The following is a 24,910-nucleotide window of genomic DNA, read 5'->3' as shown; positions in this document are numbered from 1 at the left end:
GTAGTTGCCAAAGCCTTGCTACTCCTCATGTTGAACCATAGACCTGGAAGGAACATGGACAAAGGGAGAACCACTGGTTTCTACAGACCTGTTTTGGAGCCAATTCTTTGTCAAATTCAAATCCGGGTTCAGAAAAGAAACCAGAAACGACTGCTATTGGCTGAAACCGCAGCGAGGGCGGTAACCTGATATAAATAACAACAACAGGTGGGCTCGAGTGGGCAGTATGTTATATCAGTATGTTATGCCAAAACGCTATAGACCAAGGTTATTCGCCTCAAAACAAAGGCAGGGCCCTTAGCCAATGAGGAGCAGTCACAGGGTAGATCTTTGTGAGCCCACACTGTTTCGTAGGAACAGTATTTCTAGTTATCAAATGCAATAGGACCATAATTTACTAAACACAAATCATGATGATTTAGAACAATAAAATCACACCGGTGTTGATGATAGAGCCACATGACGTCACAGGACAGACATACACACACAGCAACGTACTGGAGCGGTTTGCACCACTCAAAGACTTTAAACTAGCCATTGAAAACATAAAGTGTTTATGAAAAAAATGTACTAAGATAATAAAATATGTTTTCCTAAGAAAAAAAATCTTTGATAGTGTTAGACTAGGATGTAAACAAAGTGTCGGCCCGACAATGGCTAAAATGATTATTTTACGCTTTTTGTGGTCAATTTTGAATTGAAACATATATGAAGCTTATTCTTTTTATAAAATAAATATATTTATATAATATTATTTTAGCATCCGTTTTTTTAAGAAAAAGTTGACTATAGCTCCTTTAAATCAAATGCCAAACTATTTTAAGATGCGTCATCTCACAATTACACAACAATGTGTCACTATAATAACTCTCTATCTGAAGGCCACCATGTGGACCCAGAGCCTTCTATTGGAGAGTCACGTCATCTCCATTCACTGCTTGGGGCCATGCAGTTCTTTTACATACACAACTAGTGACATTTCCGGCATACATGAACCATGAGACCAGCGCTGTTTCTGACCCTGCATTGGCAGAACTCTCTAATACAAGGCTCTATGAGGACCTAGTAGATCTCCTCATGTCTCCCTAGGGCCAGACCTGGTAGATCTACAGATCTATCTGAGGGCCAGGCTCCAGACCTGGAAGATCTCCTGGGGGAAGCCCGTCTGCATCTTCTGGCGGACCACCCTCAGCCCGGCGCGGCCCACCAGCGCCCGCACCGCGCCCAGCTCCCTGCACACGCTGCTGTCCTCGCGGTCGTGCACCGTCCCGTCGCCATCGCGCGCCACGTTGTCCTTGAGCACCACCAGGCCGCCGGGGCGCAGGGCGGCGCCGCAGCGCGCCAGGAAGCCCACCAGGTGCTCGTCCGTCAGGTGCCCTATCACCCACTGGAGCCAGATCACGTCGTAGTGCCCGCGTCGTGGCACAAAGTCCTGCAGGCCGCAGCAGAAGTAGTCGCCCACGCGGCGGGACAGCTCGGGGCCCAGGAAGGAGCGGGCCTCGTCCAGGAACGCCCGCGTCACGTCCACCATGTCCACCGCGTCGAACAGCGGCAGCAGGAGGCCCCTGGTGACGCGGCCGATGCCCGCGCCGCAGTCCAGCGCCCGGAGCCTGCCCGCCTTCACCGCCTCCTCACCCGACATCTCCTCCTCGACCCATGCCTCCTTCTCCTCGCACCACACATCCTCCCGCTCCTCCTCCCCCCATGTCTCCCACATCTTCTCCTCGCCCCACATCTCTTTCTCCTCGTCCCAAATCTCTTTCTCCTCTCCCCCCATCTCCTCTTCCTGGCCCACCATCTCCTCCTGGCCCCCCATCTCCTTCTCTTCCTCCCGTTCCTCAGGTTCTTCGGGTTCCTCTAGTTCCTCCGGTCCCCTGCAGAGGAACCTCTTCAGGAAGGCCCTGGAGGAGGCCAGGTCTAAGTCGGAGATGCTGCCGTACTCTCCCAGCATGCCGTCCAGTGTGGGACGGACCTTCCTCCAGTACTCCTCGGCGTTGGCATAGAAGAAGCTCGTTGCGTCGACCGCCGTCATGTCAAGACCAGGCGTGTGCGCCTGGTGCGCAACGTTTATAACCGGAGAAAGTGACGTTGCTTGTGGCTGCAGAGTGCGCGAGTACTTCGTTCGGTGGCATATTATCTGTCCGTGTTCACGCACATAGCCAATCAGGGACAAGCATTCCTGGTGACGTCACCACCATCAACAGCCTATGAGGGACCGGCATTCTTGTCGACGTAACCAAAAACAAGTGCGACCTGATATATAAATAACAAGGAGCGCTCTGCTGGAGCACAAGTAGGCCATACATGGCCACGAGCAAGTTGGCACCTGAGAAAACACCCAAATCACATTTGAAAACTCACTTGAACTCCTTGGTGTTAAATAATTTGGTGGTTTAATGACCTCATGTGACCTATGGCAGTGTTTCTCAAATGGGGGTGCTTGTACCCCCAGGGGTACGCAGGGGGTACTGCAGTGGGTACGGTAATGATAAAACATTGACAGTCTTTGCGTGAACTGTGAACCTTCTCATCTGTAAATTGTTAAACCAATCAATACTTTGACTAGTAGAACTGTTATTGAATAGAAAACAATGTTTATTTTCCAATATGCTGTTTTGTTTTGATATATTGGCATTGATGTATATTTATATTTATATAAGCAAAATACTGTAGTCAGGGGAAGGGGGTACTCGGCTTTAGAAATCAGTGTAAGGGGGTACTGCAGACAATAATGTTGGAGAACCAGTTTCATATGGTTTACCTACAGTTTAGGCATTTAACAGACGCTCTTAATCCAGAGCGACTTACAATAAGCAAGGTAATACTTCAACATCAATACATCAATTGCATAGAAATTTCAATCTAGAAAAGATAACGTAGGTAGACCAAGCAACTAACCAGTAAAAAAAACTTTATATAAAAACCTAAGAATGCTATCTAGCTTCATGTATAGTCATTGAGGGAAGGGGAGTGTTACAGTAGTGCTACGGGTTTAGGTGGAGTCTGAAGAGGTGAGTCTTCAGACCACGGAGGAATCTAGGGAGTGAGTCTGTAGTTCTAAGTGCAACAGGGAGTTTATTCCAAGTTTTGGGGGCCAGGAGGGCGAACTGTCTAGGACGAGTGGATTTTTGTCCTGGGGTTTTTAGCGTTTACCTGTAGTAGGAGATGACGACAGGTAAATTTACCTGTAGTAACTGATGACCTTCTGGTCCAATGGTTTACCTAGTAACTGATGACCTCCTGGTCCTATAGTTTACCTGTAGTAACGGATGACCTCCTGGTCCTATAGTTTACCTGTAGTAGGAGATGACCTCCTGGTCCAATAGTTTACCTGTAGTAACTGATGACCTTCTGGTCCTATAGTTTACCTGTAGTAACTGATGACCTCCTGGTCCTATGGTTTACCTGTAGTAACTGATGACCTCCTGGTCCTATGGTTTACCTGTAGTAGGAGATGACCTCCTGGTCCTATGGTTTACCTGTAGTAGGAGATGACCTCCTGGTCCTATGGTTTACTTGTAGTAGGAGATGACCTCCTGGTCCTATAGTTTACCTGTAGTAGGAGATGACCTCCTGGTCCTATAGTTTACCTGTAGTAACTGATGACCTCCTGGTCCTATGGCTTACCTGTAGTAACTGATGACCTCCTGGTCCTATGGCTTACCTGTAGTAGGAGATGACCTCCTGGTCCTATAGTTTACCTGTAGTAACTGATGACCTCCTGGTCCTATGGTTTACCTGTAGTAACTGATGACCTCCTGGTCCTATGGCTTACCTGTAGTAACTGATGACCTCCTGGTCCTCCTTCTGGCCCTCCTTGGCGTCCTGTGCCAGCTCTCTGATGCTCTTACTGCGGACCTCCTTGTTGCTGTCCTTCCAGAAGAGCCACACCTCCTCCTCGTCCTCCTCCGACTCCACAGAGTTCTCCCCGATGGACGCTCCCTCGATCTCGAACCTGGAGAGCACCAGCCTGGAGACAATTAACATGTAATTAATAACATTTCATTAAAATAACAATGAATTAATAACATCGCATTTTGAACAAGTTGTAAACTGTCAGTAGTTATCTTTCGCAGACCAGAGAGAAGTGCATTGCAGTATTCATGCCGAGAAAAAACAAAAGCGCAGAACAGCGTTTTTTGACGATGCAAAAATATTTCTTAGGTGAAAGAAGGCAATCTTCGTGACATGATTAATGTGCGTATTAAAATTCAATTCAGCATCAATGATCACTCCCAGGTTCTTTACAGAAGTGTTACTTTCTTTAGCCAGGTTACCAAGTCTACTTATTATTGATTCTCTCTGCACACCTCATTTAGCTTGAGAAAATTCTCACTCATCCAGCATTTTATGCTAGACACACACGTCTGCAATGGGTCTAGAGCACAGGGGTCATCTGGAGCTACCGAGAGATACAGCTGGGTGTCATCAGCATAGAAATGGAAATTCACACCGTGAGCGGAAATACGTTCTCCCAGTGGCAGTATATACACCGAGAACAATAGAGGACCAAGAATTGAGCCCTGTGGAATACCAGAACAGATGTCGTGTTTGTTTGACTCAAAGTCAGCTAAATTAACAAAGTAGCTTGCCTGCCTTTTAGCTCTGTGTTTGCTTCATTTTAAATGGGGACAACTGGACCCCTGGTATATACTGTGACTCACTTGGTCTCTATGAGGATGTCTCCGTTGGCCGGGTCCAGCACTGCGTTACAGATCAGCTCCTGGGTCACTGGGATGGACTTGTTCATGGACACACACAGGTCTGACAGGTAGTCCAGGAACCTATAGGAACACAGCAGTCATTATGACATATAGGAACATATAGAACCACATAGAGACACATAGGTCTGACAGGTAGTCCAGGAAACTATAGGAACACAGCAGTCATTATGACCTATATAACCACAGCAGTCATTATGACCTATAGGAACCTATAGAACCACATAGAGACACACAGGTCTGAGAGGTAGTCCAGGAACCTATAGGAACACAGCAGTCATTATGACCTATATAACCACAGCAGTCATTATGACCTATACAACCACAGCAGTCATTATGACCTATAGGAACCTATAGAACCACACAGAGACACACAGGTCTGACAGGTAGTTTAGGAACCTATAGAACCATAAGTAGACATTAGGACAGGTAGATCTATAGACCGATTTCCGGAGCTCTCCCCTGTAGAGGGTGCCGTCGCCGTTAACTGTGGTGTAAACAGTAGTATAAAGTAACTTGTAGCCTACAATAAGCTCCCCGGCTGGTATTGGTAGGCGGGCAGTGGAGGGTGCTACGCTGCGGGCGATGAGAAATTTTGATTCAAAGTGTTTTCAAATAGACCACGTGACCTACTGGATCATACTATTATAATTTCGGGGCTGACAGCGGGCCTTTAAGTATTTCCCATTTTCAATAATTTGTCACAAAAATATGTAGATCTACAGTACAAACCCACAAGTAAAGATGTCATCGGCAGATTAAATCAAAAAGATTAGATTTTTTTTTTGTTCTCTTTCAAGATTCATTTTTTACCTTCTGCTAACGAACTGTCAACGTGCGTGAGAAGTTAAGAAACCACCTGTGTGATGTTAGCACATGATGCTAACATCAATTAAACATGCTGGCAGAATTCAATTACATGTACCACATACTGTATAATATATAGATATACATATCTTCAAGCTGCAGCCAAACAATGTACTCCTTTTAACACGTGTGATTAGCGTGTCCATCTGTCCAATGAGCAAAACATTCCACTGGGGCAACCATCCATCCATCTTTCATCCATCCATTCATCCATTTAATCACCAGACTTAAATAAAGCACAACGCACCTGACTTCCATTAAAACCATTCAGCAGACTCACATTAAACATTCTAGACGTTGAAAGTAGCGCCAGACTTACATTAAAACGTACAAACAACAACAGTGAGGGCCTCGCACGCACGCACATCCACATTCCATGGATCATTTGGAATTTAACGCACGTCATGTGTTCCAAAAAGCTGCACTATGTTTAGATGCAGATGATGTTATTATGTTATCCTATATTAAACATTAGTGGCGTTTCCATAAAGCTACTTTTTGCGCATTAACGGCTTAATCGCAAAATCTTTTTATGGAAACACTTCAATTTGCGAATAAACTTTCATTATCCGCAAAAAAGATAATACGCTTGGAGGAGGAGGATTTTGAGGGTTAATCGAATAAACTAAATTCGCTTAAGTGAATGGAAACGGGTCAGACAATAAATGCGAATAAAATATGACGTTCTGGTCCATATCGTCCTCCAATAACACTTTCCCCCGCCGCTTAATTAACGTCCATTGTATAGCGTTAGCCCACAAAACAAATCGGTTGTTACACACGGAGTGTCCCTTCGTCATCACACCGCGTTGCGCGTGGAAAAAGTGGCCGTACAAGCTCGCATCTGCGACGCTGCAGGATGCAGTCTGCCCGGAGGACTCAACCAGGCGGGGGGGCGGCCGCCTCGGCTCGGGGACTCGGGGCGCCCCGGCCGGGGTCGCTTGCTCTGTGCTCCCGCCGGCCGCACTTTCTCCGCGGCGGTGCGTCGCGACTGGCTCTGGGTCGGGAATCGGGATGCGTGTGCAGCGAGTCACAGCAGTGCCCTCACGTCTCTCGGTCTGAAAAATTCAGCCCACAAAACAAACCTCGGTACACACGGAGTGACACGGACCATGTGTAAATTCCTCCCGTTTTCACCTCAAGCCATCGGTGGCGAGCGAACCCTTCCTCATCCCATCCCACGGTGTTGCGTGCCTGACGTGCCCAATCTACAAGCTCACAGGCACAGCAGCTCATAGATATATGCAGCAGCTCGCATCCACGTCTCCGCGCCGTGTTGAGAGCTTGCAGATCGGCCACCTGACCTTCCAGAGGACGCTAAAACATGCACTGTGCAACTGCAGCGACGCGACCGCGGTTTTCCCGGTGAACCGGTAGCTTTATGTATTGAGAGGAACTCTTGCCAATTTCGTAAGAGACTCGTCGCCAATTGTATTTAAAAGTTATTTGGGGCCATGATGATGATAACACCTTCTTCCCACTACTAGACAGCGTCCGAGTCACAGCAGTCAGACGTGCAGACGCCAGACGGTGCAGTGCTCAGGTTCGGTCTGATAAAAATCAGCCCGATCAACTCTTGCGACGTCGCTAATTCGAATGACACCCGCAAATGGAAACATGCTAAATTCGCTTTGTCTTAATACGTATTTCTGATAATTCGCTTCCCTAATTCGATTAAGTTTATGGAAACGCCACTATTGCCTAGAGGGCGAGGGGATGTCACAAAACGTGACTCACAGAGCTACAACCAGCGCTGAAACCTATTTAAAGGAGTGACATGAGACACAACTGTTTGAAAACCACTGGTTCTGTCTAATACCTGGGTTCTGGGTTCTAGAGGTGTCTAATACCTGGGTTCTAGGAGGTGTCTAATACCTGGGTTCTGGGTTCTAGAGGTGTCTAATACCTCTGTTCTGGGTTCTAGAGGCGTCTAATACCTGGGTTCTGGGTTCTAGAGGTGTCTAATACCTGGATTCTCTGTTCTTGTGGACCAGGCTAATGAGGGTGTCCAAAACTGGGTTCTCTGTTCTTGCGGACCAGGCAAACGAAAGTGTCTATTACCTGGGTTATCTGTTCTGGGAGGTGACTAATACCTGGGTTCTCTGTTCTTGCAGACCATAGTGAAGGTGTCTATTACCTGGGTTCTCTAATCTTGCAAACCATAATGGAGGTGTCTATTACCTGGGTTCTCTGTTCTTGCAGACCATAGTGAAGGTGTCTATTACCTGGGTTCTCTAATCTTGCAAACCATAATGGAGGTGTCTATTACCTGGGTTCTCTGTTCTTGCGGACCAGGCTAACAAAGGTGTCTAATAGGTTCTCTGTTCTAGGAGGTGTCTATTACCTGGGTTCTCTGTTCTTGTAGACCATAGTGAAAGTGTCTAATACCTAGGTTCTCTGTTCTAGGAGGTGTCTATTACCTGGGTTCTCTGTTCTTGTAGACCATAGTGAAAGTGTCTATTACCTGGGTTCTCTGTTCTTGCGGACCAGACTAACGAAGGTGTCTATCTCGGCAGCGGTGATGTGTTTCTCCAGCAGCTTGCGGTTGTTGTGCAGCAGAGCGGTGATGGTGTCCTCAGCCAGGACGTCGTAACCGATCTGCTTCTGCATGAAGCGGAACTGCTTGGCGATGTACTCCTGGACACCGGGAAAATAAACACTGATAGGTTATTATTGAACTGTACTCCTGAACACCAGGAAAATAAACACTCATAGGTTATTATTGGTTTGGATTTGGCTGTAAAAGATGGTAGAAGATACAGATGTGCTGTTTCAACCAAGCCCCAAGACACCAGGGGGAGGGCTGAAGCCAAAATGACATGGTTGCCGTTTGAGGTACTGCAGCTTTTTACAGATGGGGCCAGAAACATCTCGGCTCCTTTGAATTGACTGCTCGTTCATGACTTGGAGCCCCGGCGCATCCATGAACAAACCCTATGACGCAAAACGTGTCACTTAGGCCCCACTACGTCACGTTTTACAACTGGAAGAAGGGGTGAAATGTGGCTTCATGCGCTGGGTGAGCAACTCAATGCAAGTGGATGGGCGGGGATATCTGGTGCCCTCTCTATACTTATTATAACTCTACAGTTTCAACTCGTCGGTATTCACCGCTCTTTTCCTGAAGAGTTCCTGCAAATGCATTTTTTCCACAGGTTTCTTTTCTTTGCAAAGAAACAACTCCATTCCCATTAAAAAGCAGATTTAAACTTCAGAGAAAAAAAAAACTAAAAAGTCAGAGAAGGTCATACCAATAGAAAAAAAAAAAGCTGATCTACAAGCTCAATGTTCTGCGAATCCCCTGAAAGTCTACCGTCTTGCCAAAGGCGGGACGTGTGAAGTTTTTAAATGTCACGTTATGAAAACTGTACTTCTTTATTACAAAACTGACAACGTTTCAAACCCACCGTGGATCTTCTTCAGGTCACAGTGGATCAAAACGTTGTCAGCTGTATAATAAAGAAACCTCTGTTACTGTCTTGGGTGTGCGGTCGTTAAGACCCAGGACTTCTGGGTGTTGTCCTTATCGCCTAAACATCTGACTGTACCTCCTGCTGTTTACCTTTTTTTCCCCTTTTTTTTGGGTTAGTCTTCCTTTGGATGATCGTTATAAAAGAGAGTAAATAATAAAACAAATATAATAATACTATCCAGTCCATAATGTGTAACTGCTGTTTATTAGATGTGTGGTATTGAAACTCTTGTCTCCATATTTTAACTTTTATTTTTTTTTGGTAAATATACAGCGTCAAACAAAAGCATCAAATGTATCAGATCTACAAGCTGAACGACACGTTCTGAGCTTGTAGATCTGCTACTTTTTGTTTTTGAGCGGTGGTTACACCGTCTCCTATACGTGGCCGTGTGTGTATGCGTGCGTGTGTGCGTGTCTGTATGTAGCCTGAAGTACCTTTTTTGACCACACATGTTAAGGGAGGGGCGCTGTTGTTCAGGCCAGGCCAGGCCAGACACACACACACACACACACACACACACACACACACACACACACACACACACACACAGACACCCCCCCCCCCCCCCCACGACCACCGCTCAGTTCACACGGGTGTGATTTTTAAATTAAAATCCTCCTGAGAAGTAACGGTTTAGGACATTGTGAGGTTTTCACTGGACAGACAGAACTTCCCCTCCATGAAGTGAGACTCACAGCGCTATTGCTCTAATTGGTTAATTAATTGGTTAATGAATTGGTTGATGGAGGGATAATTAAGGTCGTCAAGCCAATCAGAGCTCTCTGAGCGGCCATCTGTGATCAGCAGAAATGCTCTCGTTGTTTCCCTGTCGACTCTAACGAAGCCATGACTCTGGAATTACCTCAATCTGTCAGAGGAAGATGTGATATACGGTAGGGCTGTGAGACGGGAAGAGTAGTGCAAGACGTACTCTTAAAGGGATATTAAACTTCCAAACATTGTTCGGGGGTCATTTTAACGTCTACTCTGCTGTTGAGTTTCAACCCAGACGGTTTTTAAGTTGCTTGATTCAGTATTTAGATATTTGATATGCATTTGTTCTAATTCTAATTAATATAATATGATTAATGATTAATTTGTATATTGTATTTGTATTGTAATGTATTTACAATGACCCCAATTGAAACAAGTCCAAACGCTTTTTTTGAGGTATGCTTTTAGTTGACCTTGTACCAGAGAACTGTACTGTCATGAAACTGTAACCTTTTCTAATAGTCTTCAATCAGAATCAATGTTTTTGTAAATCATAATCCCAATCTACACACGCTACAACTGTGGAGTAAAACTACAATATTTGGCTCTGAGAAATTGAAGTATAAAAATGTATATATAACATAAAGCACTGGAAAACAGACTCGAGTAAAGAAATGAAATGAATAAATAATGCTCAAAACTGAAAAAAAAAATGCTCAGAAGTGCTAAAAAAAATGCTCAAAACTGTCCTTGTGTAAACTGTCCATGTGAACACTGACCCATTGTGAATGTACTGTCCATCATGTGAACACTGGGTGATCATTGCATCACGTGCAGCAGAAAGAGTCAAACAGCACACTGTAGCCATCTGTGGCTGTTCCTGTACGTCTATATATGGCCGTTCCTGTACATCTGCTGTGCTTGGATTGGACGAGGGTTAAGTGAGCGGGCCTGACAACCATCAACAGGACATTCAATTATAAAAGCATGTTTCTTCTGGTTTATTTCATTTATTTCTCGTGTAAAAGAAAATAGACAACGCACATCGACTGGTGGGTGCTGGGCTAAAAAATACTATGAAAAATGGATGGAGCCCGCACACCAGATAAGGTACAAAAAGACTTTCTTTATTTGGACAACGTTTCGATCTATTCAGATCTTCATCAGGTCATGACCTGACCTGATGAAGATCTGAATAGATCGAAACGTTGTCCAAATAAAGAAAGTCTTTTTGTACCTTATCTGGTGTGCGGGCTCCATCCATTTTTCATTTATTTCTCGTGTGTCAGATGTGATCTTTACATTCCATAGCGTGTTAATCTCATCACAACGAGACAGCTGGCTGGGAGTGGGAGCCAAACTGTCTGGATTTAAAGATAAAAACTACTCACATTTCTTAAGTTTCTTGATTTATTTGAACTAACTATGGACACTTATTGTTTGGCCCTGCACTATTGGGTTGTGTTGGATGACCATTATTGTGAGGGATAAACCAGATGCCTGCGCCTTAACACTTATGCTGCCACAGTTTTTCAATGAATAATAAATGTCAAGGCTTTTTCCTATTGTATTTATCTGATTTTTGGTGGCGCCATGCACGTTGTGTGCGTGGGTCGTTATCATGTTCCTGGACATGTTAGGCATCCCATGTCTTAACAGTATTTAACTGGTTCTTACGAGTCCTGCTGTGAGTGTCGTAACACTCGGTAACACAGTATTTACCTGGTTCGTACGGTATTTAACAGTATGTTAACAGTATGTTAACAGTATATTACCTGGTTCTTACGATAGTACTGCTGTGAGTGACGTAACACTCAGTAACATAGTATTTACAGTGTATATATATTTAACAGTAGATTTACAGTATTTAACAGTATTTACCTGGTTCTTACGGTAGTTAACAGTATATTTACATTATTTTAACAGTATTTACCTGGTTCTTTCGGTAGTCCTGCTGTGAGTGACGTAACACTCGGTAACAGGTATTTAACAGTATATTTACAGTATTTAACAGTATTTACCTGGTTCTTACGGTAGTCCTGCTGTGAGTGTCGTAACACTCGGTAACATAGACGACAGATGTGTCTGAAGGGGGCGTGTCTCTGGTCGGCCAGCTCCTCCAATCGCAGCATAGGGCCGTCCCCGCTGCTGTCTGTGAACGGAGCCTGCAGCAGCTTGAAGATCTACACACACACACACACACACACACACACACACACACACACACACACACACACACACACACACACACACACACACACACACACACACACACACACACACACACACACACACACAGTGCACGCACGCGCACACACACACACACAGTATAGCATGTTCATGTACGTATTCTATTCCCATTCATGGAGAGCATCTATGTGTATAAGAGGTGTCCCATATTCAGGAGGCTTCTGCCCCAGAGGGCAAAGCTCTGGCAGGCGGGCCAGGGCTCTGTATGCTGTTTCTCTGTTGCTGTTTCCCTGTTGCTGCAATCTTCAATAAATTGTTGACTTCATATTACTGCATATTGATATTTTTCCATCATAACAGGACTGGTACATCTGTATCTTTTGTATCTGGCATGTGAAAGCAGCATAATAAATAATTAATAGTTTAGAAGTGTTGCATTGTAGTGGTCCTCCATCTCTCTCCTACCTGTTTGAGGATGTTCTAGAGAGGATGTTCTACCTGTTTGAGGATGTTCTAGAGAGGATGTTCTACCTGTTTGAGGATGTTCTAGAGAGGATGTTCTACCTGTTTGAGGATGTTCTAGAGAGGATGTTCTACCTGTTTGAGGATGTTCTAGAGAGGATGTTCTAACTGTTTGAGGATGTTCTAGACTAGAGGATGTTCTACTGGTGGTCCTCCATCTCTCTCCTACCTGTTTGAGGATGTTCTGCTCTCTCATCAGCTTCTGTCTCTCTCGGTTGGGTTTGTTGACCATGACCTCCAGGACGTCCTGGCCGTTGTTGGGGATGTCCACCACGAAGAAGACCAGGTCCTCCAGGAGCTTGGTGACTGCTCTGCACGCACGCGCACACACACACACACACACACACACACACACACACACACACACACACACACACACACACACACACACACACACACACACACACACACACACACACACACACACACACACACACACACACACACACACACACACACACACAAACAAATGAAGCAGCATGGAGAGGACCACGTGTACCTGTTCTCGTCATGATGTCACACAAGGGGAACGTCCACAGAAAACAGGCAACATTCGGCCAAAACATTTCGATTTGTAAACCCCATGTCCCTGTCAGGCAAACAGACTGAACCACTTTCATTTTGACTTTCCAATAGATTCATCAATAATAGCAGAAATAACCCATTGACTTATAGATCAGCTATTTCTGCACTTTTGCGCAACACTCTTGTAGGACAAAATAGTGCATTCATTTATTTATGGAGATACAAGGTTTCTGTCCAACAACAACAACATGATTAAGTTGTACTGTAATTATACAGTAAACATAGACCTACCGTCCTATTATTCTGTACTGTAATTATACAGTAAACATAGACCTACCTTCTATCATTCTGTACAGTAATTATACAGTAAACATAGACCTACCTCCTCTCATTCTGTACAGTAATTATACAGTAAACATAGACCTACCGTCCTATTATTCTGTACAGTAATTATACAGTAAACATAGACCTACCTCCTATCATTCTGTACAGTATAACTATACAGTAAACATATACCTACCTCCTATCATTCTGTACAGTAATTATACAGTAAACATAGACCTACTTCCTATCATTCTGTACAGTAATTATACAGTAAACATAGACCTACCTCCTCTCATTCTGTACTGTAATTATACAGTAAACATCTACAGACATACTGTACATACTGTACCTCCTCTCATTCTGTGTGATGGTTCCTTTCTCCAGCTTGCCAGCGATGGACGCCAGAACCTTACTGGCATCATTGGCGAAGTCCAGGTCTCTGACCTCAGCGGGCGAGACGGGCACGATGGCGAAGGCCTCCTTGTCCTCTTTGAGCGTAGACGTCCCGATCTTTGAATAAACAGCTGTTTATTATTGTCTGCTGTCACAGTGAAAACACAGATCCGGTTCCACTATCTTTGGGGCACTAAGGTTCCGCGGAGCGGCGATCCAACTTTGGATTGTTTTTAATAAAATCTAATTGATTAATAGCTCTGGAAACTCTGGCCTGGGCAGTCAATGAGTTATTAATGGGGATAATTGCGACCATCAGGTCGAAAGTTACTATGAAAACCTCCACCCGCTGTCCCTCCGTCAGTCAGTCAGTTAGTCTGTCTGTCCCTCCGTCTGTCCGTCACGTCACACTTTTGCCCCTACTCTTATCTCTGCCACCGTCGCCCCTATCCATGCCAACATTTGCACACACACTCCTTGGCTGGCAAACCACAACCTGATTTCTCACATGCTCCTCTTCTAGCGCCACCATGAGGCCGATTTTTGCAAAACACATTTGTGGACACTGCTCCTACAGATTTTGATCTAAAATCATGCAAAGCGGTATAGACAGTATCTCTACAGTCATGTCTTCAACATGGATCTGTCCCATTTCCCAGATTCCCTCCTGATTGGCTATCATTGCCTTTGCTAAAGTTTGTTGTCGCTTATCTCCCGATTAGGGAGTCTTACTGGTTTAATGGTGATAATGGTAGTGAACTATGGTGTAAATAATAGTGATAATAGTACTAGTGAACTAAAGTTATATAATGGGTATAATAGTAGTGAACTAAGGTTTAAATAATGGGTATAATAGTAGAGAACTAAAGTTATTTAATGGGTATAATAGTAGTGAACTAAGGTTTAAATAATGGGTATAATAGTAGTGAACTAAGGTTTATATAATGGGTATAATAGTAGTGAACTAAGGTTTATATAATAGTGATAATAGTACTAGTGAACTAAAGTTATATAATGGGTATAATAGTAGTGAAGGCTCCACTCACTCGCAGCATGACAGGTTTCTCCTCCTCCTTGTCGATGGGATGGTTGGTGCTGTGGACCCACGTGTTGGTGCACAGGTGTCTGAGACGCACGTACGAGTTCCTACACACACACACACACACACACACACACACACACACACACACACACACACACACACACACACACACACACACACACACACACACACACACACACACACACACACACACACACACACACACACACACACGCACACACACAGATCATGTCAAAACAAGGTTGTCATTGTAGTAAATATGGTTAGTGTAGTGATTAAGGCCACAACGGTTTGCTTGTTGTTAGAAACTGTGGTTGGGGGCACAGTTGGTAGCGCTGTCGCCTCACAGCTAGAAGGTCCTGGTAGTCCTGCAGCCAAGTCCTCAAAAAAGGCCTTAGCTTTTGAGATACCCCTTCCTGAGGTTACCTGACTTTCGCCAGATGGTGGCAGCATTGCTTATGCATTGCTTTACCATCTGGGTTCACTTGCGGAGGAGGGGTTCCCTTCGGAATGTCCCTGGCCGGACCAATCAGCGGCAGCTATGGGCGGGCTCTGAGCGGCTCTGAGCCAATAGAGTCTGATTGCAGACCACGTGGAAACCCAGGAGGCGGATTCTGGGTGCAACGTCATGCAGACAGGCCAATATGAGTCGTTGGAGTTGGCACGGCCATATCCAATCACCTGCTTTAGAATTTTAAAAAATGGCCCGCCCCTTACATCGGTTGTGCTGGACCGAGTCCAGATGGTAGAAGCAGAGCGTTATGCAGGCATAAGCAATGCTGCAAACCATCTGGCGAAAGTCAGGTTATTCCTGAGGTAGAACCAAACACAACTATGTTGTTTTCTTATCATTAGGGTCTCCCACCCATTTACAACGGGTACACGTTATTGTGTATCATTATTTTATGCTTTAACTATTGAAAAATAGCAGATATACAAGCTCACAGCGCGGCACCGAGTGCCACGCTGCGAGCTTGTAGATCTGATTTTAGAAAAATCGTGAGAATTAGAATTTTGACCTGATTCTATAAGTGTCTTTTGAATCCTTCTAAGGTTTTTTGAAAAACCTATGTTTCTATGTCAGCAATCTGGCTAGCCATTGTCAAAGAAAAGGTCCTTTTCACTTAATTGGAGAGACTACTATGTCAGTGGTTCTCAAACTTTTTCATGTGAAGGACCCCCAAAATGATATGTATTTGGCTACGGACCTCCATCTCAAAATATTTAGTTCCAGGGACCACCCAGAAGCAAAATTTGAGTTACAATTGTTCGCTTTGAAAACACATATTTTCAAAGATTTGCACACATTTTCACAACTTCTTCAAAAATTGCAGATCTACAAGCTCGCAGGGCGGCACTCGGTGCCGCGCTGTGAGCTTGTATATCTGCTATTTTTCACTGGTTAAAGCAGACATGGATTGTTGTGAAATTGTATTTTTGGGGGATATTAGTTTTTTTTGGCTATTCTTTAGACTTACTGTGTGGAGATAGTCTAGTACAGTTTTATTGCAAATCAGATTTCTTTAGACATACCCCTCCCCTGAAAAAGACAAATTAGGTCATGCTGAATGGGAGTTAGGTGCATAATTTAATGATGGTCATTCATCATGTTTTCACCCAGTTCACCCATCCACACCTCTCTTCCAGCTACACCCTATAGTCCGGGAGGCAGACCCAGCCCTCATAATGTCCTCTGCTTACTTTTTTTCACTATTATTTCCTGTTAGCATATACCTTGGGCCATCACAAGTTCATACTGAACACCCCCAACTCGGGGCCGTTTGGTCGCAGGGGCCCAAAAACCCATTTTTTGCTACCTGTCTCTGGCGAAATTATGTAAATGTATAAAATAATTCACTAAAATTACATACATTGTCCCGCACGTATGAAATTTGGTATGGAGTATCCTGACACATAAGGGTAAGTGGCAAAATAAGATTATAGTTCTTACTACCAATGTATTTTAAGATATCACCCTCAACATCCCCAGAAACACAATAAAATTGCTGTCCGCTTGACAAATTATCATCAAATATGATCATTTTCAAGCAGTTTATGTTGAATATAATGACCTCTCCTGTATATAGAAAACTTCCCACATTCATAAGCTTCAATTTGAGCCCAAGATGATCTTCTCATCTTGAGAATTACTGTTTCTGTAGTCAAAATACTGCACTATACCTCAAATCTGAGAAAATATAATATTCAGTCAGTAGCTTTACTGAAGCCTAGAATCCAACAATGGGTTCACAAGTACTGCTGTTTGAAGTTATAAACATGAAAAATGAATACTAGCAGGGAAGCAAATGTTGTTAAATGGTATTAAAAATATGTTTGATATGCTCAGAATGGCTTGTTGCAATACAAATATCAAACATTGGTTCGACGTGGAGCGGTGAATCTGAGCAGCTATATCCTGTGTTTGTGTGTGTGTGTGTGTGTGTGTGTGTGTGTGTGTGTGTGTGTGGGGGGGGGGGTTATTTAAACGATGAACTGTACTCTACTGTACCTTACTGTACTCTACTGTACCTTACTGTACTGTACCTTACTGTACTGTACCTTACTGTATTTACCTTACTGTACTGTACCGTACTGTACCTAACTCTACCTTAATGTACTGTACCGTACCTTACTGTACTCTATCTTCCTGTACTGTACCTTACTGTACGGTACCTTACTGTACGGTACCTTACTGTACTGTACTGTACTGTACTGTACCTTACTGTACTCTACCTTACTGTACTCTACCTTACTGTACTGTACTGTACTGTACCTTGCTGTACTGTACCTTAGTGTACTGTACCTTACTGTACTGTGCTGTACCTTACTGTACTGTACTGTACCTTACTGTACTGTACTGTACCGTACTGTACTGTACCGTACTGTACTGTAAGCTCTCATAGCATAGAGTGGAGCCTATAAGCACTATAAGCCTATACTACTATAAACACTTTTGACCACAACAAATAATGTACGTAAAAGCGATAGCTTTTACACAATATTTGTTGTGGTCAAAAGTGTTTTTATTTTTCATGAATCTGGTTCTAGTTGTTGTTACAAACACATACAAGCCATCACACTCTGCTAATATAAACAGATGTTATGCTTTTATGTCTTTTGCCAAGTCCCGGAAAAGATGCCCTGTGATTGGCCATTACAGTCACTTTGATTGGCACTTGTGCCGAATGCTCACACCAAAACATTTATGAGATTGTGGTAGCTTGTTTGGGACAACACAAGGCTCCACTCTATGCTATGAGAGCTGCTGGGTTCTGCTGTGGAAACTGGACAACATGGGCATTTCTACCTAATAGAGCCCATTGTCTTTTGGGATCAATATAAGTAGGAAAATGAGCCTAGAAGTTTATTTAGGGCAGAGTTGTCCTTTAAGTTATGCAAGTAGATGATCCCCCCATCAGCAGTAGATGAGGGATGCAGTATGTTGGTTGGTAGGTAGTTAGATGAGGGATGCAGTTTTGTGGTAGATAGGCAGGCAGGCAGGCAGGTAGATGAGAGATTCAGTATGGTGGTAGGTAGGATGTTAGATGATGGATGCAGTTTTGTGGTAGGTAGGTACTGTAGGTAGATGAGAGATGCAGTATGGCGGTAGGTAGGTAGTTAGATGAGGGATGCAGTTTGGTGGTAGATACTGTAGGTAGTTAAATAAAGTGTGCAGTATGGTGGTAGGTACAGTAGGTAGTGCATCTGTAGACCACTTTAGTGCATCTGTAGACCACTGTTGTGATATGTAGACCACTGTACTACAGTACATCTACCACTTTAGTGCCTTTGTAGATCACTGTAGTGCATCTGTAGACCACCGTACTATATTCTATAGACCACTCTAGTGCATTTTGTGGACAACTGTATTTTCACAACTGCCCCGACTGGGGGCCCCAAGGCTGAGGAATATCTTGCCCCTACACGTCAGAGCTGTGCAGTCAATTGGTATTTTTCAATCAAAAATAGTATGCCTTTCCTTTACTGGTGCAGATGTTTTCTTTTTGTTCCTTGTATTCTTCTTTGTATTTTATGCTGTTATCTTTTTACATTCTATTGTTTTGTTTTGTTCACTTTGCATGACCTGATCATGTTAAATGTGGTTAATAAATACATTTTGAGTTGTGCTGAGTTGAGATGCAGTATACCAGTGTGGGTTAGGGTTAAAGGCTAAATGTTAACATTGTTTTCTCACTCAACAGTAAACAGACCAACATACATTCTAAGTGTATAGGGTATCTGCACATTTCTAAAGTGACAATTTAAGGACTTTAAAGACCTTTTTAGTACCTCTGGCCAAACATTGGTAAAATAGCAGATCTACATGCTCACGATCTATATGCTCACAACGCCTCGCAACTTGAGCATGTAGATCGGCTATTTTCACAATGGAATAGATCGAGTCAAACTAAATATGATGCTAACTCCTAAAATTTCAAGTGCTCATCAGGGTGGGGGGTCCCCAGTTAAAATATGATTATATTGGGGGTCGCGGCCTGAAAAGGTTGAGAACCACTGCAGTATACTGTAGTAATATATACAGTAGATACGGTACAGTGGTCAATGTATGTGGTCTATAGATACAGTACAATGGTCTATATATAGTATGAGGTACAGTGGTCTATAGATGCACTACAGTGGTCTAGAATACATGCATATATGCGGCTAGTTCTTTTTCATACCTCTCTCCCACATGGGAACTTTCTTTATACTGTATTATTATTGTCTTGCAAAAAGCTATTTTGTGCATATCAAACATAATTTGTCATGTTTATAACTTCAAACAGCAGTACTTGTGAACCCATTGTTGGATTCTAGGCTTCTGTAAAGCTACTGACTGAATATTATATTTTCTCCGATTTGAGGTATAGTGCAGTATTTTGGCTACAGAAACAGTAATTCTCAAGATGAGAAGATCATCTTGGGCTCAAATTGAAGCTTATGAATGTGGGAAGTTTTCTATATACAGGAGAGGTCATTATATTCAACATAAACTGCTTAAAAATGATCATATTTGATGATAATTGGTCAAGCGGACAGCAATTTTATTGTGTTTCTGGGGATGTTGAGGGTGATATCTTAAAATACATTGGTAGTAAGCACTATAATCCTATTTTGCCACTTACCCCTATGTGTCAGGACACTCCATACCAAATTTCATACGTGTGTGACAATGTATGTAATTTTAGTGAATTATTTTATACATTTACATAATTTCGCCAGAGACAGGTACCAAAAAATGGGTTTTTGGGCCCCTGCGACCAAACGGCCCCGAGTTGAGGGTGTTCAGTATGAACTTGTGATGGCCCAAGGTATATGCTAACAGGAAATAATAGTGAAAAAAAGTAAGCAGAGGACATTATGAGGGCTGGGTCTGCCTCCCGGACTACTAACCCTATCCCAGGAGACTGCAGCTTGTCACCCCAGGTTCCAACCCACCCTCCCTCTTGTGCACAGCCACAGCATGTCTCCTACACCTGGAGGCAGCTCAACACCACAAACCTACCACCTCAGTATCACTTTGGACATTTGAGAGACTGTTTCTACCATAACAGAGAGTAGGGCATTAACGACTTGTGATTTTTGCAAGTCGACTCGACTCAGTAAAAAGTTGAGTTGAAGTCGACTTTATCGTTTGATGACGTCATCACATCACACACGACCCCCCCGATTATTTTGGGGGGTCCCCAGATGATTAACTTAATGTGAAACATTGTTTTCTCACTCAACTGTAAACAAACCGACATGAAGTTTAAGTGTATAGAGGGTATCTGCACATTTCTAAAGTGACAATTTAAGGACTTTTTAATACCTCAAAAATGACAAATTAAACATTGTCCAAATTGTCAAATATTAGAGGCAGAAATTTTGAAAATAGCAAATTGTGAAAAAAAAAAGTCTTTTGAATTTCTCTGGTGGGAGACGACTTTTGTAATGAAGTCGACTGAGTCGACTTGTCGACTTTTTCGTTAATGCCCTAATAGAGAGTTGTATTTATTTGTCATCATGTTACCAGTGAGTCTAACGTGTTAATGTGTTACCTGGGTACCAGTGAGTCCCCGCCCCTCAGGGTCGTGGGGTCAAGTTCAAAGATGGAGGAGATGTCGTTTCCGTCGGGCACGGACACCAGCGTGTACATGACCTTGTCCTGGACATTCCTTATACGGGCGCGGTGCACTTCCTGGTCCGAGTCCAGCTGGGAGGGGAGGGGAGAGGAGAGGAGAGGAGAGGAGAGGAGAGGAGAGGAGACTTGTTCATGCTAATCAATGATTGACAAAACAACTTTTCACCACATAATAGTGAAAAACCTCCTAAAGCCCTTTGCACACAGGCGCGTTTATCCGCAAGGATAAAACGGACAATTTAATTTTTTAAAAAGAAAACAATGATTCTCTACGACCTCATGCATACCGGATCCGAATTAGCCGTGCGACGAGTGGCTACGGCCGTGCGTTTTGTTCTCGATCGAATCGAACCCAGTTCGATTTGTGCGTCTTGTCGCATGCGGTAAAAAAACTCATCACTCCTTTTATGACTCCTTTTGGGATCCGCAGCGCCGATTCCGACAGCATTGCACACCAAATCCAAAGCGTTTTATTCATGCAGCAAACGAGAAAAAAAAAAACGCAACTGTCCTGTGTGCAAAGGGCTTAACTCCATTGAGCTGTATGTGGGTAAAGTGCTGATAATATAAAAACATCCTAACTCCATTGAGCTGTATGTGGGTAAAGTGATGATAATATAAAAACCTCTTAACTCCATTGAGCTGTATGTGGGTAAAGTGATGATAATATAAAAACCTGCTAACTCCATTGAGCTGTATGTGGGTAAAGTGATGATAATATAAAAACCTGCTAACTCCATTGAGCTGTACAGTATGTGGGTAAAGTGATGATAATATAAAAACCTCCTAACTCCATTGAGCTGTATGTGGGTAAAGTGATGATAATATAAAAAAGAAACAACTCCATTGAGCTGTATGTGGGTAAAGTGATGATAATATACAAACCTCCTAACTCCATTGAGCTGTATGTGGGTAAAGTGATGATAATATAAAAACCTCCTAACTCCATTGAGCTGTACTGTATGTGGGTAAAGTGATGATAATATAAAAACCTCCTAACTCCATTGAGCTGTATGTGGGTAAAGTGATGATAATACAAAAACCTCCTAACTCCATTGAGCCGTATTTGGGTAAAGTGATGATAATATAAAAAACCCCTAACTCCATTGAGCCGTATTTGGGTAAAGTGATAATAATATAAAAACCTCCTAACTCCTTTGAGCCGTATGTGGGTAAAGTGACGATAACATAAGGACACATTCAGCTATCTCACAATGTATAAAGTCACCATAGCAACTCTGATGAGGCAGTATTGTTCTAAAAACTACAAGCTCAAAACACCTCTCTTGTAGAAAGGCTATTTTTGGCAAAGAGCTTTGGTGTATTGGGGAAAAAAGCAGACTAAGTACAGAATGAAAGGTCAAGTTTATTAAGTATTGATGGTTCAAACAAATATTTACTTGAATCAAACATACGCTGATAATTGTGCTGTCAAACAATGAAACTATATGGAATCTATGAACAGGTTGTGGGGGGACCCTGCTTCATATTTCTCAACTAGGGGGTCCTTGGCCTGAAAACGTTGAAGACCCCTGAGCAAGCAGGGTCATGCTACCATCGCTACAGAGCTAGCAGTGGGACAGAGGAGATTCCCAGCTCAAACAGACCTTTTGACCAAACCACAATGATTTGGTCCAATTACTGACTTTATTCAATTCAATACATGCCAGTATAATGGTGTAGTTTAATGTAATAAGAGAACAACCCATGACCTGATATTATCAAGCCTTCCCAACAGATGGTCTTTATAATGAAGCTATAGTATGAGCTGTGTGTGTGTGTGTGTGTGTCTGTGTCTGTGTCTGTGTGTGTGTGTGTGTGTGTGTGTGTGTGTGTGTGTGTGTGTGTGTGTGTGTGTGTGTGTGTGTGTGTGTGTGTGCGTGCGTGCGTGCGTGCGTGCGTGCGTGCGTGCATGTGCGTATGTTGTGAGAACTGCCGCGGCACGACTGGTCTTCAACCCACCCAAATTCTCACATGTCTCCCCCCTTCTCCGCTCCCTCCACTGGCTTCCGGTTGCGGCCCGCACTGAATACAAAACACTGATGCTGACCTTCAAAGCAGCCAAAGGTACGGCTCCTCCATACCCCCAAAACCTGATCAACCCCTACAGCCCCACCCGTTCACTCAGATCAGCCAACACAGGGATGCTGACAGAACCCTCACAAAAAACCCCAGGAAAAAAATCCACTCGTCCTAGACAATTTGCCCTCCTGGCCCCCAAACTGTGGAATAAACTCCCTGTCGCACTTAGAACTACAGACTCACTCCCTAGCTTCCATTAGAACTACAGACTCACTCCCTAGCTTCCATTAGAACTACAGACTCACTCCTTAGCTTCCATTAGAACTACAGACTCACTACCTGGCTTCTGCCGTGGTCTGAATCACCTTTTCAGACTCCACTTAAACCCATAGCACTACTGTAACACTCCCCTTCCCTCAGTGACCACCAATGACCATACATGAAGCTAGATAGCATTTTTTAGCAGTGGACCCAAACTAGTAGCAGCAAACTAATAGCAGATCTACAAGCTCACAACGCAGTATTATGACCTTCTTACAAATTTGTTTTATTTAGATATTTATTTTATTTATTGATGAAAAAAAAACATTGCATTTTTACTGTACTCGTGAAAATCTTAGCTTTTTATGAAAACTATTTGAAATGATATGATTGCCATCATATTATAGGACTATTTAAAACGTATTTGAACATAAACAATGTCATTTAAAGTGATATGTAATATTTATGTAATATTGTATCAGTCAGTGCTTCAGTAAAGGAGATTAAACATTATTTACATTCGTCTCCTCATGTCACTGATAGGAGGTCACAGAACAGTTTTATATCTGACATGTATTCTCACTGTCAAGCATTGCCATCTGCTGGCCACTGACCAGTACATACATAATTTCTCTCAGCATGGATAATACATAATATGTATTATACAGTATATTATACTGTATTATAGAATATATAGGGGTTCAACGATACGATACGCATCCCGATACATGGTTGACAATACGATACATGGACGATATTGGCTAAGGGCGATACGATTCGATTCAATGATTCAAAATTGATATAGTCACTATTTAGCAAAGACATTAAATCTGTGTGAAACGTGTCAATAGTGCAGGTTTTTTAAGGGAACAATCTATTATTATGGATATAAATACGTAAACATGGTGATTGTCTGGCAAAATGATATATACATACATATGGACGAACCCGCACCTTGACATGAACACAGTGTTATTTTTTTCAGAATTGTTTGATTTAGTCTTAGTCTAGACCAACGGTGCTTAACCAAGTTCCTTTTTTCATACACTCGGACTGAAAGACCTGCAAAAACACTCTCCCGTATATAGCACCAGCTTGGATCAAAATAGAATACCCTGAACAAAGATCCTTCTGGATGAGGGGGGGGGGGGCGTCCTCTCCAAATATGTCCTATTGTAGGTTCCACTTGGGACCAGATTTGTTAGAGAATTGATTCGTATTTGGGGAACAACACCTTTTTGAAGCGGTGAAAACCGCTTCCTATGAGTGGCTTTGTGTGTATCACGCCCATATATGGTCATTTTAGTCCAGAATGAACAGGCTTTTTCAAAAACAGAATGTCCGTTTAATTACCATATATGGTGATCTCAGTCCAGAATGAACAGGGTTTTTCAAAAACACAATGTATGTCACCTCATGTCCATATATGGTCACTCCAGGCCAGAATGAACAGGTTTTTCCTGTCCCGTACGTGCAAAATATCAGTCCAGAATGAATAGGCTTTTTCAAAAAGCAAAATGTGTGTCCCATGTCCATATTTCAGTTTAGAATGAATAGGCTTTATCTGTCCTGTACGTCCAGAATATGTGTGCGGTGTCCCTCCCGGTCAGATGAATGGATACTTTGAGGATTGGTCAAGCTTCACATGATAATTTGGCCTTCAGGTTTTATCTGTCTTGTGCATGCAATAGGTCTCACCTATTGCAGC

The 24,910-nt window shown here is 43.2% G+C and overlaps 2 protein-coding genes across 3 annotated transcripts in view; both read right to left on the bottom strand.

Moving 5' to 3' along the window:
• The window catches only part of LOC308287451 (inositol 1,4,5-trisphosphate-gated calcium channel ITPR1-like), a 190,134-nt gene that overhangs the window by 108,869 nt on the left and 56,355 nt on the right, over nt 1-24,910 (bottom strand). For both annotated transcript variants that reach the window (XM_080728624.1, XM_080728623.1), the window contains exons 12-19: nt 20,837-20,991; nt 14,779-14,878; nt 13,689-13,849; nt 12,660-12,801; nt 11,800-11,961; nt 8,053-8,225; nt 4,665-4,784; nt 3,776-3,970 (exon numbers count right to left, since the gene is read on the bottom strand). In XM_080728624.1, coding sequence (XP_080584750.1) covers nt 3,776-3,970; nt 4,665-4,784; nt 8,053-8,225; nt 11,800-11,961; nt 12,660-12,801; nt 13,689-13,849; nt 14,779-14,878; nt 20,837-20,991 — 1,208 coding nt within the window. The remainder of the gene's footprint in view (nt 1-3,775; nt 3,971-4,664; nt 4,785-8,052; nt 8,226-11,799; nt 11,962-12,659; nt 12,802-13,688; nt 13,850-14,778; nt 14,879-20,836; nt 20,992-24,910) is intronic.
• Nucleotides 1,115-2,032, bottom strand: LOC308286316 (N-terminal Xaa-Pro-Lys N-methyltransferase 1-like; the record flags this gene model as incomplete). The annotated part of the gene is made up of 1 exon (XM_080727316.1): nt 1,115-2,032. The coding sequence occupies one exon, from the start codon at nt 2,030-2,032 to the stop codon at nt 1,115-1,117; it is 918 nt and encodes a 305-aa protein (XP_080583442.1).

The sequence above is a fragment of the Nannobrachium achirus genome (assembly GCF_963921795.1).
Source record: "Nannobrachium achirus genome assembly, chromosome: 6".
Taxonomy (NCBI): Eukaryota; Metazoa; Chordata; class Actinopteri; order Myctophiformes; family Myctophidae; genus Nannobrachium; species Nannobrachium achirus.
This window is presented reverse-complemented; position numbering and strand designations above follow the sequence as displayed.